The sequence below is a fragment of the Chanos chanos genome, chromosome 3 (genome assembly GCF_902362185.1).
Source record: "Chanos chanos chromosome 3, fChaCha1.1, whole genome shotgun sequence".
Classification (NCBI taxonomy): domain Eukaryota; kingdom Metazoa; phylum Chordata; class Actinopteri; order Gonorynchiformes; family Chanidae; genus Chanos; species Chanos chanos.
This window is the reverse complement of record NC_044497.1, coordinates 21469332-21483766: the sequence shown is the minus strand read 5'-3', so window position 1 is coordinate 21483766 and position 14435 is coordinate 21469332. Positions and strand designations below refer to the sequence as shown.

Below are 14435 nucleotides of genomic sequence, written 5' to 3'. Positions count from 1 at the left end.
AATTAAAGGGTACGACGTTCTTTCTTGTCATATTTACAAAGGACTCATCACAAACAAAGCACACACTTGGTTTGACTTGATTTTTCTCTGTGATAATCTGTCAGCAAGTTCATTTAACAAGTATTTTCAGCCAAAGCAGCATTTACCCCTAAAGCATTTTTTTACCTATCAAACTGTTTTTTGTACCATTTAAATTCCAAACTCTCATGATATGACAATTTGACAGAAAAAGTGTCAAATCTGGATCGTGTTTCCTCGTTCCCTAACCACTAGACCAAAGGACCAGTCATATTGAAACAAAACATCAGCTTGTACTTTTACAAGAGAACAAAAAACAATTGCAAGAAAATACAAAAACATCTCCTTTTTGTGTTTTTAGGGCATTTTTTGGCTCATTGTAAATATGTGAAACTTAGAGAGTTTCCAGATGGAGGCCATGATTAGGACACTAAAATCTGCTATGTATTTAGAAGTTTAGAATTTAGAATCTCTATGATTCGCACACACACACACACACCGTGAGCAGTGAGTAGTGAATTTAACCTCTGCATTTAAACCATCCTGTACACCCGGTAGGGAGCACACACACACAGAGCAGGAGCAGGAGCAGTGGTATGGAGACTGATGTAAAATAACCTCTGCATTTAACCCATCCTGTACACCTGGTACTGAGCACACACACACACGCACACACTGTGAAGAGTTAGCAGTGGTATGGATACTGATGTAAAATAAAAACATGGTGCCAGAGTATTGGCCTCCTTATCTTAAAATATAAAACAAAAGTATAAAATATGAGTTCACACCTTGCCAATTTGAGATAGACTTTCATGCCAAAATGATTGAGACAATCATGTTTATGAGCATGAATTTCACACCATGCAATGCCATACAATTCTATGGAAAGTCTTCTGTCACACCATACCAGTTTTTGGATTTCTCATCTGGTCCTTCTAAATTGGGTAGGTACTGTGTCATCTCCACTGCACTGGTGCATCCCATAAACCAATCTATAGGGTTAAGGGGAGGAAAGCCCCATAATGTGAGCAGAGTTTGAACCTTGTTTCCCAGGCCCTTCCCCTCAATTTAGAGCCATGTTTTAGCTACATGTAGATAGATCAAATTTACATTTTAAGGATTTTAACATCATAAAGACAAATGTATGTGCTATGTTCTGATTTTAAACGTTAATATTAAATCTTACACAGTACTTTTTTCAGTTGACTGGCATGACCTTAACATAAAGGGCTTAAGCGAAATGGGCTGGTTCAGAATCCCTTGTTTCCACTGTGACCATTTCTGCATGAAACTCTCAGAGCCTGCTGAGTGCATTCTGCCCCCATCTAAAGAGTTTTTTAAAGATTAAAACACAATGGTCACAAAATGTCAATTTTCCTTAAAGTTAAGAATACTTTCTCAGGAAAAAAAAAATTGCAACAAAATTATTTATTTCTGTGATATGTCAGGAAAACTCAGCAATTTTCAGATCTTATCTTGAATTTGAATTTCTCAAAGAACACACTTTAAAAACTGAACGAGACATATGGTGTGGTTGGTCAGAGCGTTGCTGAACAATGTTGTTCACAGGGGAGAAGAGACTTTACTACTGTTCTGCCAACTGACAGATACCTGCTTGTTTCTGTTGGAGAACTCACAAAGCAACAGAAACTTAAATTCACCATCTGAAAACTGAATACAGGAGTATTTGATCTTTTAAAAATACCTCATACATCTGACACGCATATCATATGCAGAAATGAATATAAGTGTCAAGCACATAGCAAGAACAAATAGGAATGGATTCATTGTCTACTCAAAACGACTGTCCACGGTTCAGGATAATAATCAGGACTATAACAAAGGAATACACAGATGTTCAGTGATATATATTTCTGTAATCTTCTTCTCTACAGACCAATGTCTATTTGGCCTTGTTAATAAATGGATCTTGAACCCCTGTCTGAGTGAAGCAATTACAAAATGTCCTGTGTCTTCACATTAGGTGAGAAAAAGCTTATCAGTCTGTCAACTGGAATATTTGATCTTGGATGTCAGTGCTGAAGAGGAAACAGTCGTAACTGTAGTTACCACAGTGGCGGTTGCTGCATTCTGATTCCCAACAAACACTGGATCCAGACAAGCCACCTTGGCGGCAAAAAACGCGTGGATACAGTGGAGCACTGCAAAAAGGTTTGAGAATTCCAGCTCCTGACAAAGGAGACAAGACAATAAATCCACAGTCAGTGAGAAGGAAGCATGTATGTCAGATATATAAACTACTGAACTTTACTGAACATTAGTTTCATCTGTAAAAATGAAGACAGCATCAGGGTCAGGGTCAGGGTAATTGACTTAGTGCTACAAAACTAAAAAATCATGTTTTATTATGTGTTATGTACATCTAAGTAAATACCCTTTAAATAACTGTTATATTACAGTTCTCAGTGGCTTTTTGAAGTAAACAAGGGTTTCAATGGCCTGTACAAAAACCTCAATCAAAACAATATTTTCAGCATGTCTGTAAGCTATTTACTTTTTTCCACAAAACACAAGTAATGACCACCTGTTCTCAAAACAAAGGACATAATTCTCTATGCAAAGTATATTTTTCTGAAACAGCAGATACACAAAACTTTACGTAACATATAATTCTCCAGGTGATGCACAGCAATACAAAAATATCTCATTTAGATAATGTCATTAAAACCTGATTCATAATAGAGAATTACAACATTAGACACACATTACATAAGTCCTGAATATTCACCCACATCAACAGCCTTTAATTAAACTAACTCATCCGATAAAAAGTGCTGCAGTCTTCATTTGGTTTGGTGACATGTATTTCCCATACAGAAATTTCTGTAATACAGTATTATGATTATTAATTGTACACTTTCCAAACAAAATGTGATGTTTTGACAGTGACAGATTCAGTTATAGATGGTGTGTTACAGTGTCAGCACTGCTGTGTAAACTGGGGTGTAACGACTCATCAATTTGGATCGATCAATCAGTTCAAAGGGAAACAAAATACAACATTCAAAACTTGATCCAGATCAAAAACAGCGAAAAAAACCTGCCATTTAAATCATAGGAGATTGTATTGTAACCCACAGGGTGGTTTGCTTGAGAATGGGCTATGTATTTCTTGTTTATGTTTCTGACTGAGGCCTTGCTGTGGTAGAACAAAGGCTTTCATGAGTTACTGCATATGTTAGAGCCCAAATATCAGAAACCATCCAGATACCATTTTACTCAGAAATGTATGCCAATTTTTTAATTAGTCAGGCAAAATAGATTTTTAATAGTTATATTGTACACAGAGAGTATAAAGTAGCCTGTCTTTATCTCTTTTGCTCTGGTTATACAGTGTTGGGCATGTCTTGAAAATGAAAGTGAAATTTAACCCTGTCAGAGTTTACAGAATAATGTAATTTCATTGAATTGCAGAAGTGGAATTTCACCACAGTGTTTTACGGAATATTGAAATAAAATGGCTCTCTCGTCTGAAATATAATACAACTGTTGTAACAGAGTTAGTTTATATTTTGTATTGCTATTGTGTTAGCTCAATGACATATCGACCATAGGTTATTGCACTTTATCATATTGTAGTAGATTCTGTGATATCACAAAATGTTGAATGGTTGCCTTATGAACTGAAATCATATCAAATTGTGTTAAAGCCTAATGTCTCCACCTTAAATGTCACTATCAGGTTCACTTCAAATGGAATCTAATCATTTATCATCATATTTCAAACATGATAATAAAATAGACATTTTATCCCATGATTCCAGTTTGGTTATAGATAGTACAGTACAACAAATTGGGTTTCAATGACTGAAATCCACAGTAAACAACTTCTTGGCACATAAAGCCCCCCCAAACAAAATTCATCCTCCTACATTTTCCCATTGTTTGTGAACTTTTGGTAAAGATGAGTTTTGCTGCAAGAACAAGCAAAACCAGATTTTTAAGACTTAGTTGGAATTCATGAAAAAAGACATTACCTTTGCTTCAATTAGCTTTGTGTCCTGATTTTGGAAGAGAAATTTGATTTTGCTCTTCCCGTCGTCGGATGATCCTTTCAGCTGGGAGAATTTATATCGCCACAGTACAGCCTGGAGGGGCAAGCAGGCTGGTTTTCATTTTAGTAGTCAATTACCTTACCCACACACACTTGTTTATATACCTGTCCCTTGCCCACACACACCTGGTCATATACCTGTCTCTCATCCACACACACCTGGTCATACACCTGTCCCTCATCCACACACACCTGGTCATACACCTGTCCCTTACCCACACACACCTGGTCATACATCTGTTCCTTTGCTCACTCACACCTGTTCATATACCTGTCCCTTGCCCACACACACCTGGTCATATATCTGTCCCCTATCCTCATATGCCCTCAGGATCATCGGATGTTCCTGAATTATTTTTTACTAGTTGTTTTGCAGTTATATAGCTTAGAAAGAGCTATGTTTGAAAATCCAAAAAATCTTATTGTTAAAATCATCTCTAATTATTCAGTTAGGCTCATATGTATGTGAAAAAATCCAATTCAACATCCCCATCCTCCATTCTTTAGGTGATTCACCTGTTCAGTGATTAAAACTGGGTTTGTGTTCACAGAGAGACTTTACTATCATTTTATTGATTGGTCTGACTTACCTTGGACGCAGCATCAAAGCAAACAAAGCCCATGTTGAAGTCAATGGTGAGACCCATAAGATGGCTCTCCATTATACAGGCATATGTTTTACACTGAAAAACAAGACACAGGAAACACATTTTTCCCTAATTACTGGAATAGTTGTGTATCTCTGTTTGAGAAAATTGATAGTTTAAATTAAATTAAATGAATTAAAGCACTGCTCGCCTACTCATTTCTAGTGAAGTTGTTAAAAAGACAGCTGGAATAAACCTTGGCCCTGCTGCCATACTGTTTGCTGTCTTTGATAAAGCTCTGAGAGAAGTTAAATGTCCCAGCCATTTGAGCTTGAATGTTATCACTGAAGCTGCAATTTTGTTTTTCACATGGGACAGATGCAGAAACCTTTGCTGGAACCTAATTCATGTGGTCAACTTGACTTTTTTTTCTTTTTTGATTAATTAACGCATATTTTTGCGGCTTTGGCGGTGCGGATTGGCTCTCATAATGGGTAGGGTGGGTGTGGGTATTAAAAAACCCTGACCCACGCATCACTTATGTGCAGTGTGGTTTATGGATACATCCTGCCCTTCTGATGTATGATTTTCCAGCTAACCAGAGAGTGGGATGAACAGGGTTATGTACAGGTTATTGTTCTGTGATGTTAATAATGGTCCACTTTGTTTAAGCTGGATGGGTTCTCCCTTTTCTTCCTATTTAAGCTAGAGGGTTTTTTTTTCTCTTCCACTGTTGCCATAGGCTTGCTCAGCACGGCCCAGTAAACCGAAGAGCTGCTTTGTGACAATGTCGATTGGAAAAAGAGCTTTGTAAATACAGTGATGTGTCTCTGATTCCATTTGCACTCCCTTCCTTCTGAATTAACAATACGTGACCTCCGTTCTTGAAAGGTGTCCTTCACAACTCCCATCTGGTTGTATCCCTGGGAAGTTTGCCTTCTTGCTTTGGGAGAGCCACTGAAGAAGTATACTGGACACATTATAGTGCATTAATGGACGTAGTATGGGGCATGAATGATTTTGTTGTTCTTGGGGTTTGGTACTGGTAGTGGCTTGCTGATAGGGAAAGAGTGTGTGTTTGTCTTTACATCAGTTTTTAGGCAGGTGAACCAAGGGTCTTAGTGTGGGGAAGGGTTCCCAGAACGAGAGGGCTAAGAAGTACATAAGTTTCATCTCTTCTTAGATTTTCCATCAGCTTTTTAGCACTGCAGACAGCACTTTCAGCTAGTCTGTTGGCTTGGGGGTATTCTGGGCTACTGGCAACATGCCTTGGGTAAGTTCCAGCCTGAGGCAAAGTCCCTGAAGCACTGGTAACTGAACTTGGTCTGATCTTCTGAGATTACTTTTTTGTGGACTTCCATGAACTGCGAAGTATCTTTCAAAGTTTGTAATGATGTTGGTTGATGTTTGGTTACGAAGTAGGTCAGTCTAAAACCAACCTGAGCATGAGTCCACTAGCACCAGGTAGTGTTGACTGTTCCATTCAAAGCTTTGTGACAGTACAAAACCCAAGGCTGAAACAAACTTAGGAAAAGCTTTACTGGCAGTGCTAGCAAAATTAAAGGTTGAAGATCCATCCAAACAAATAGGCAATAATCGAAGACCGAAGTGAAGACAAAAACACACTTGAGAAACAAGAAAGGCAAACACATCTTACTGGGGTGACCCATACTAATACCAAGACTAGGTATAACACATGCACCGTAGAGAGGAAAAAGCAAGTGTTAATAAACCAATACTAATTACTAACACAGGGGAGGAGCAGAGGCTAGACAAAGGACTAAACACAAGTTGAGCACAGTAGGTCAAGAACTGAATGGAACATGAGTGGTTCCTTTGGCTGATCATGTTTTGTGCTCTTATACTGTAATCCTCTCACTGCCTTGTGGTTACTGATGGACAAATCACAGGATTTTAAGCTCTGTGTTTTGTCAGCTATGGCACAGGATGGCCCTATGTAAGATGGTTATGTATTCTTGCTGTAGCAGACTGGGAATGACGACTTTTGGGCCTCTTTCCAAGAATGGCATCTTTGACAAGGAGTTCATCTCAGTGTGAAATATATGAACAAATCTCTGTTGGTAGTTTTGCTTGATGGGAGAACTATTCATGGTTAATGAACTTTGTGAAAGTCATATCCTCCAGCTGTAAAGAGACTGTACAGTCTGCCTCCTCCTTGGTGTGAGGCTGGGTTGTCTTTCTGTGTACATGTATTTCCCTTGCTTGTAGGTCAATACAAAGTTGTACTTTTGGAGTTTTAGCAATAAGCATTGCAACATTTCTGGGTTGGTAAGTATGGGCTGGAATATCGTCACCAATGATACATATCCATCTGAGCCCGCATGTACAGTGGGGGAACCACCGCGAATAGTTGACCATTCCTAGAAAATGCTGCAAGGCAGTGACATTGTTAGGAACATGAATTGCCTTGATCACCTTTGCCCTGGAAACACTAGATTTAAAACCATGCCTGTGAACAGTGTGCTGCATTCCATTTGCCTCGGAAGTTGGAATGCGGAGCTAAGACTGACGTCACACAAGTTGAAAAACCGTTTTAGCAGGGTTAGCTGTTGTTAGCCATTGTTAGCAATACCAGTTGATAACAACACATTAAGCAGTATTTTGCGCGTACAAACGCTGTTGCAACATGTTCACGGTTGTACTATGTGTACGACTGATTTCATGAGACACAACTAAGACAGAAGTGCCAATAAACAGTAAACTGGTACAGCTTTCACTTCTTCAATACTGGGGGCAGCCATCTTGGATTTTGAAGTCGGGGTTGGTGAGGATCCTCCGACTTTCCGAGTTTGGAAATCCAACTTCAGGGGGTTTTCCCGCTGAAATTTCTGACTGGGAGCTCGGAAATTCCAACTTCTGAGTTCAAATGGAATGCATCAGTAGCCTACATAGCTCTACCTGATCTGGTCAGGTACACAAGGTTTTTGTGACAGGCTTTGGCAAATTTGCATAAGCAATGACATTATTAGCAATGATGGCATATGGGTATCCAGTACAAATGTGCTCAGTGGTATGTAGGAGCCCTTCACTGGCAGAGCTGATTCCGAAGAGCATCCTGAGGAATCTGGGTCTTGTCAGCATGTTGAATTTTGTTAGCGTTGAAGATTTGACATGACACTTGCCAAGAGTAGCTCCTCACATCCAAGACAGTGAAGACAGTGGATCAGGACATTCATACTGCCACTTCTTAAACTGCACTGGGCACTGGGTGATAGGGAGACCTCAAAGCTTTATTGAGGTCTTTCAGGGCAATACATATGTGAATCTCTGTGTAACTTCTTAAGGGTTGCAACCACATATGACAGTCATTCAGTTGACCCTAATACTGGAATTAGAACACGCAGATATATTTCTGCTTTGATTTTATCTTATCTTGCAAAGGGAATCCTGCTTGTTGGTCTGATGACAGATTGTATATCACGGATCAAATGTAATGGATTGTTGGAAGCTTTCCAACTTTGTCAGATCCATATTTTAAAAGGTCTCTAAATGTTTGGTATGGTAGCATTGCAACTTCTTCCACATCAAGCTGCTGAGTTTCCATATTTAAATTCAGAGACATTCAGGCAGGCCCAGCAGTGGCTTTGCATTCTTGTTCACCATACAGAATTGCAGAATGTGATGCTTACCCACTGAGTGGCAGATTAGGAGAGCAGAGCCTGTTGCGTAAACTTCATCTTCACAAACAACTGTTTCCCACTCATTTAAAGACACATGCCAGGATTACATTTTGTTCTGCCCCCGTGTCAACATTATTTAAACCAACTGCTTTTCCATTAAAGTGGACAGTGTAGAATATTTCATCTTTCTTAGCCACTTGTGTAACGATTGCCGTGGGAATCGAACCCGTGGCTCTGGCATGGAAGCCCAGGGCTTTACCCTTGTGCCACCAAGTGGAAGACCCAAATGCAGAGAGCAAGGCAAAAGTGATTCAGTAAGGTGGTTCCTTTTAATAGGTAAATCTGGGCAGAGGTATCCAAGGGAGTCAGGCAAAAATCAGAAAAACAATTCCAGGCAGAAGTCAAAACCAGTTAGCAGAGATATCCAATGTCAAATCCAGGGAAAATGGCAGGCAGAATCTTAGTCCAAAAAGGCAAAAACAGAGGTTCAGCAACAGGGGACAATCCAAGAAAACACACAAAAATACACAGAGCTTACAAGAAGGCTTGATCTGGAATTGCACACAGGGTAACAATTCAAGACTGAGCAAAGAACTGAACAGAACAGAAGACTTAAATAGACAGACAGAACAAGACACAGGTGCAAACAATACAACAATAATGAACTAAACAGGAACCAAAACTAAGACTGAGGACCCCACATGGACAAAAAAAGAACTACATTCCCAAGTAACATGACAACTTGTGTGTCTGCTGCAACAGTTTTGCTAGTGTGACATCTCATCAATAGCCTTCTAGCTGAGCTTTGAATTGCTTCAACTTTACTGACAGTCCTTGTGTGTTTGTTTTGGTTTCTGACAATGTGCAGCATTTCTTGAAATTGTTCCATTTGTTTGACTTGTAAAACTACTGACCATATGCTGTTGTTGTTGAAACTCGTAATGGGCTGGCAAGACTTTGGCTTTGATAAAAGTGGCTGCTTTTTCTTTGCTTTGAAATGCACGCTGTCCACTTTGGCTTGGCTTTGTGTTGATGCAGCTTTGTTATTTTGTTTGATGTGAGTTCATGTATTCTGCATACTTCAGGAGCTTTGGACAGCGTTAGCTAACACTCACACAGCAGATACTTTCTTATTCTGTTGTTAATTATGTCAGTTATGAATCTACAAGTTTTCCCTTTTACTTCAGATCACTGACATATACCATAATCTTTTCACCTGGACTTTGATTTCTTATATTAACTGCTACTCCACTGTAATGTGTTGCATTGAAAAGGTCATGGAATTTGCATTTCAAACATTCATGGTCTTCTCTCAATTCAACATGCACAATTACATTTTGGTCTTTCTCTGCCTGCAAGAACTGCAGAAATACAAACTCATTCAATACCTTCTGAACCCTCTCAATTTAGCTGTATGAATGCCCACGATGTCTTTGTTCAACTGGGCAACTGCTAGGAATCTGTCTGACACCATTCTGAACATTGAGTATTGTGTGAATATAGTAATGCTTAAGCAAAATGTACACTGGGTAGCAAAAACCCTTGCAGAAAGAGCATAAACCCTTATTACACCTAAAACTGCATTTTTGTGAGTGAGAGTTTTTTTCTGTTATGTTGTAGGGTTCATTTACCTGGCACAGTTTAGGTCCACTCAATCAGTCAGAGGGCAGGATAAGCACGAGTAAATACAGAGGTATTTGGAGTGATCACCATTCCGTGGTGAGGCATTTCTGTACTGATGGGAGTGGTTAACGGTCTCATGTAAGAACAGTGCTGCATCCTTCCAGTAGATTTTGAGACACACATAAACTCTGTGTATTCTGACTTAAATGGTTCTCATGTTTTACAGTGACCTGGCACTCCCCTGAGGCACATTATATTGGTGTTTATCAGTTTGCTCTGGGAATCGCAAACTAATCCTTGCATTCAGAAATGGCATCTGTGTGCAATGAGTGATCAAATGAACTTTTAGGAAACAATGACTGCTCAGCAGAGATAGATTTAGTATAAGAAAGGTTATTACCAACCAGTTAAGAAATTACTTGATAGCTGTGGACTGGATGACACAACAAGGCTGTATTGCAATTGCACATATTAAGTCTGACTGATCCCCATCACAGGGGGGAGTTAAACTAAGCGGATGGTGTTTGAGATGCCGCCAGCCACCAGAAGAACATTACAGCATCATGACTGCAGACTGTCTCCGAAACAGTGTATTGTCTGCACCATTTCTTACAGATATATGCCACGCTGTCGTCTAAAAACAATCTTCTCCATTGATGTATATAGACAACATTTGAGAATTGATTACTAGTTTGAGGTTCCACAAGTAAAGGTTAATTTACAAGTTTCTGCACCTCTGAAGGAACCCAACTACAGGAGTTCTGTTCCAGCCTGAAAGCCAGGATGTACGAATTTCCTCAGGCATTAGCTGTGATGGTAAATTTAACCAGCATTACTTAGCAGGCACGCCCGCTCATATGGGCAGGTGGGGCAGAGCCCCACTAAAAAATCAGCCACCCAAAAACATAGTTCCTCCTCATAAACTATTTTTCCACATTGTAATTTACATTGCAGATAAATATTGCTTAGTTTCTGTAAGTTAGTCAACACCTCTTGATCTTTGAAAATTAAAATCATCATTTCAGTTATTCGGTCTCAATTTAATGCGTTGCGCCATATTGGGGCAGGAGACTGTAGCGACCTGCCTTTGCTGGCAGATTTATTATATCGCCTTGTGGTCAACGATGGGAACTGCAACAAGCGCTAATAGGCTCACTGGGACAGCAAAGAGTCTGCCCTACATCTCTACTCTGCAGCCCTGTGCCGTCTTGTTGAGTTAGTCCACACGTTTAGACCACTGTGGAAATGGCAGTGTTCATTGCTGCACCTGCTGTGTCTAGCAGTGTAGAGTTTCTTTAAAAAAAAAAAAAAACATTTGAACGACTACAATTACAAGACAAGTTAGTAAGTAATCAGCTGAAGTCTGATAGACCAGACATTAACATTACTCGGCAAACAAAGGGCAAAGGGAAAACCTACAACAGGACATTTTCGTGAACATGGTATTACGAGAAAACATGGCTGTGTGGTTGCTCAACACGGAATCCAGTATTCTGTTTTATCTGCGTATTGTTCTCCCTGTTGTTTTTGATCGCTTATTTTCCCATTGAAAATGAATGGGGAAAGCTTTACGGCTCTGATACAACGAGGGTTTTAGTTATTAATGTGACTGCAGAATGTGCACAGTCTGACGATTGTTAGCAAAGCTCGTGATCTGCTGGATAAACAACCTCAGCCATTGCGTCACTGTCTGTGGCTGAGAATCACTGGTTCTCTGCAAAAGGCACAGAGCTTTTAATAGAAATATTTGCTCTCGTTTTTAAGTATTATGATTGTTGACTGTTGCTTGTTTGATCGGCCCACTCGTTTTTTTCAGTTGCCGTGTTTAATCACCCATTTACCCCTTAAAAATAAATGGGGAACGTTTTAGGTCTCTAGTGGTACGACGAAGGTTTGCACACAGCGGCAGTTGCTAGCTGGATTCAGTGGTCTTTTGCTTCGCGAGGCGACTGATCATGTTTAGACTTACAGCACAAGTCAGTATGAAATCTTATGAAAAACTGATGCTGGTGCGCAATTACATGTGCATTTTCTGGTGGAAGTGCATCTCTTGTTCATCTTTGAAATGTGTTAGCTACCGCGGCGTTGTGTTGGCTCCTGGCTGGCATGTTTACAGGTATGTACTGTCTCTCCTCTAATATAGTAATTATTATACATAATTACAATAGTAAGTATTTAAAATACTTACTTTTTAAAATAATGATGTCAAAAGAGCTGAGCCAGTGTCTGCCCCACTAGTATTTATGGCCACGGGCCACTACTGATTACTAGTCAAGCAAGCCGGCAAGTCAGACTGCACTGAAATAGACACTATATTAATCTAAACTTTTCCATCAACAGTTAAATTCTTGGAGTTTATCTTGTGAGTTCGAAAATGAAAATAATGATATTAGCTGTTTAGATGGTGAAAACAATACAAATAGCCAATATAGAATTATGCTGATGAAGGTAAAAGTGGTTTGAGCAAAAATATAACATGCAAGGTGTGTGCCTAAGCACAAAAGTAAAGGAAGATGACACACTGGGGGTCAGTGTGTCTGAATTTATTAAAGAGAATACTAGCTGTAGTTTACTCATGGACAGTAAACACTGAATTTACCTAACATTCATTTCTATGGATTTCAGAATGCTGAGCTGTTCATTTCGACTGATGTTTACACATCTGCAGCAGCACATGTACCTGTATTCTCTCCACTTCTAAAAAGGTGGCCATCTGGAGAGCTTTCTCCCAGGTCAGCAGGTCACACTCCAGTTCCACACTAAAGATTATATCCTCCCCTGTGTCTGTTTGCAGACTGAAGCAGTGTTTCCGCTTGTCCACAAGGTCACAGTCCTGATGGGACGTCAACAGTCAGTCATGCACAATCATGCATTTCAACAAATACAAAGAAGGACTTTTTCTCTACTGATAATTTAAGTCACGTTTGTTTTGGAAAACTGGCCTGCACTCTGTAGCATATGTTTCAGTGCTCCAAGCATTGTTTCAAAGTGTGTTGACCACTGAACACTTACATCTTAAGAGATAATTTAACCACTCTATTGAATATCTGTGGTATACATCGAGATCCTGAAATGCATGGTGCTACTTAAACAATGCACAACACCTGCTTAAGATTGTCTAAGCATACACTTATGCTACTTCAGTGCCATAAGTTGTTTCCTTACCTTGAGAATCTTACACATGATCTCATATACGGTGAAGCTTTTCTCAGCCCTGGTCCAGTCCCACGTTGTTACCTAGAGCATTTCAGATGTCCTGTCAATGTTTGTTATACATGGCTGATGAGTCAAAATACACACCTCTTATTGGAATAGATTTCACGCTCAGGGACAGTTGTGAGCCAGATTAAATAATGTGGATGAGTTACTAGAGATGTACGTTATTTGTGAAAGCACAAATAATGTGATGGAAACAGATATTTCTTCTACCCAAAGTTGCTGTTATATTGTAATGACCTGTGTTTTGTTTGGAGTTGTGTGCATTGTGTTGTGTTCATATGCTCAATCTGCCCATTACTATGCTCTCTGCCTATCGCTGCAGTGCATGGAATGTTGGATCAGTCTTGCGCTGCAGGGGGTTGGTGGAGCAGCCAGGGGCGGGGATTTTCAGGTTATCAAGAGTTGCATTAAGAAAAGCAACTCTGGATGGCCTTTCTTTTTCATCATGTGCAGCAGTAAAAGACCTTGGTGTAATTATTGACTCCAGTCTTTCATTTGAAGCTCATGTAGATAACATTACCAGGATAGCCTTCTTTCATCTTAGAAATATTAACAGGATAAGAAATGCATTGTCATTTCAAGATGCTGAAAAACTAGTTCATGCTTTCATTGCCTCTAGGTTAGACTATTGTAATGCCTTACTGTCTGGATGTTCTAATAGGTGTATATATAAGCTGCAGTTAGTTCAGAATGCAGCAGCCAGAGTACTTACTAGCCAAAAGATATGACCACATCACTCCTATCATATTCACACTACACTGGCTCCCAATCAAATCTCGCATTGATTATAAAATCTTACTATTAACCTATAGAGCACTAAATAGTCTTGCGCCACAGTACCTGAGCGAACTCCTGGTCTTTTATGATCCACCAGACCTACTTCGATCAAAAGGTGCACGCCTCGAGTTGTGGTACCTCGAGTTGTGACGGCTACAGCAGGGGGCAGAGCCCTCTCTTACAGAGCCCCACAGTTATGGAACAGCCTCCCAATTGATGTTCGAGACTCAGACACAGTCTCTATGTTTAAGTCAAGGCTGAAAACTTATCTGTTTACCCAAACCTTTTGCTAACAGCTCTTTACTAGGTAAAGGAGCAGATCTGGAGGGTTCTTGGGCATAGAATGTTTGGTGAACTGGGATGTTTTTGATGCTGTCCGATCGATCCAACCTGGTGTTATCATCTTTCACCCCCCTATCAGCCTCATGTTAGCATCGCCATACCCTTTGTTTATGCTCTGAATTTACTTGAAATCGGCACCTATTGCACACCTGT

The 14435-nt window shown here is 39.8% G+C and overlaps 1 protein-coding gene across 1 annotated transcript in view; it reads right to left on the bottom strand.

Moving 5' to 3' along the window:
• Positions 1–2025: 2025 nt before the first annotated feature.
• sntg1 (syntrophin, gamma 1) overlaps positions 2026–14435 on the bottom strand; it is a 32393-nt gene continuing 19983 nt past the window's right edge. Inside the window, exons 13-17 of the mRNA XM_030767652.1 lie at positions 13110–13181; positions 12625–12777; positions 4684–4776; positions 4017–4127; positions 2026–2208 (exon numbers count right to left, since the gene is read on the bottom strand). Coding sequence (XP_030623512.1) covers positions 2026–2208; positions 4017–4127; positions 4684–4776; positions 12625–12777; positions 13110–13181 — 612 coding nt within the window. The remainder of the gene's footprint in view (positions 2209–4016; positions 4128–4683; positions 4777–12624; positions 12778–13109; positions 13182–14435) is intronic.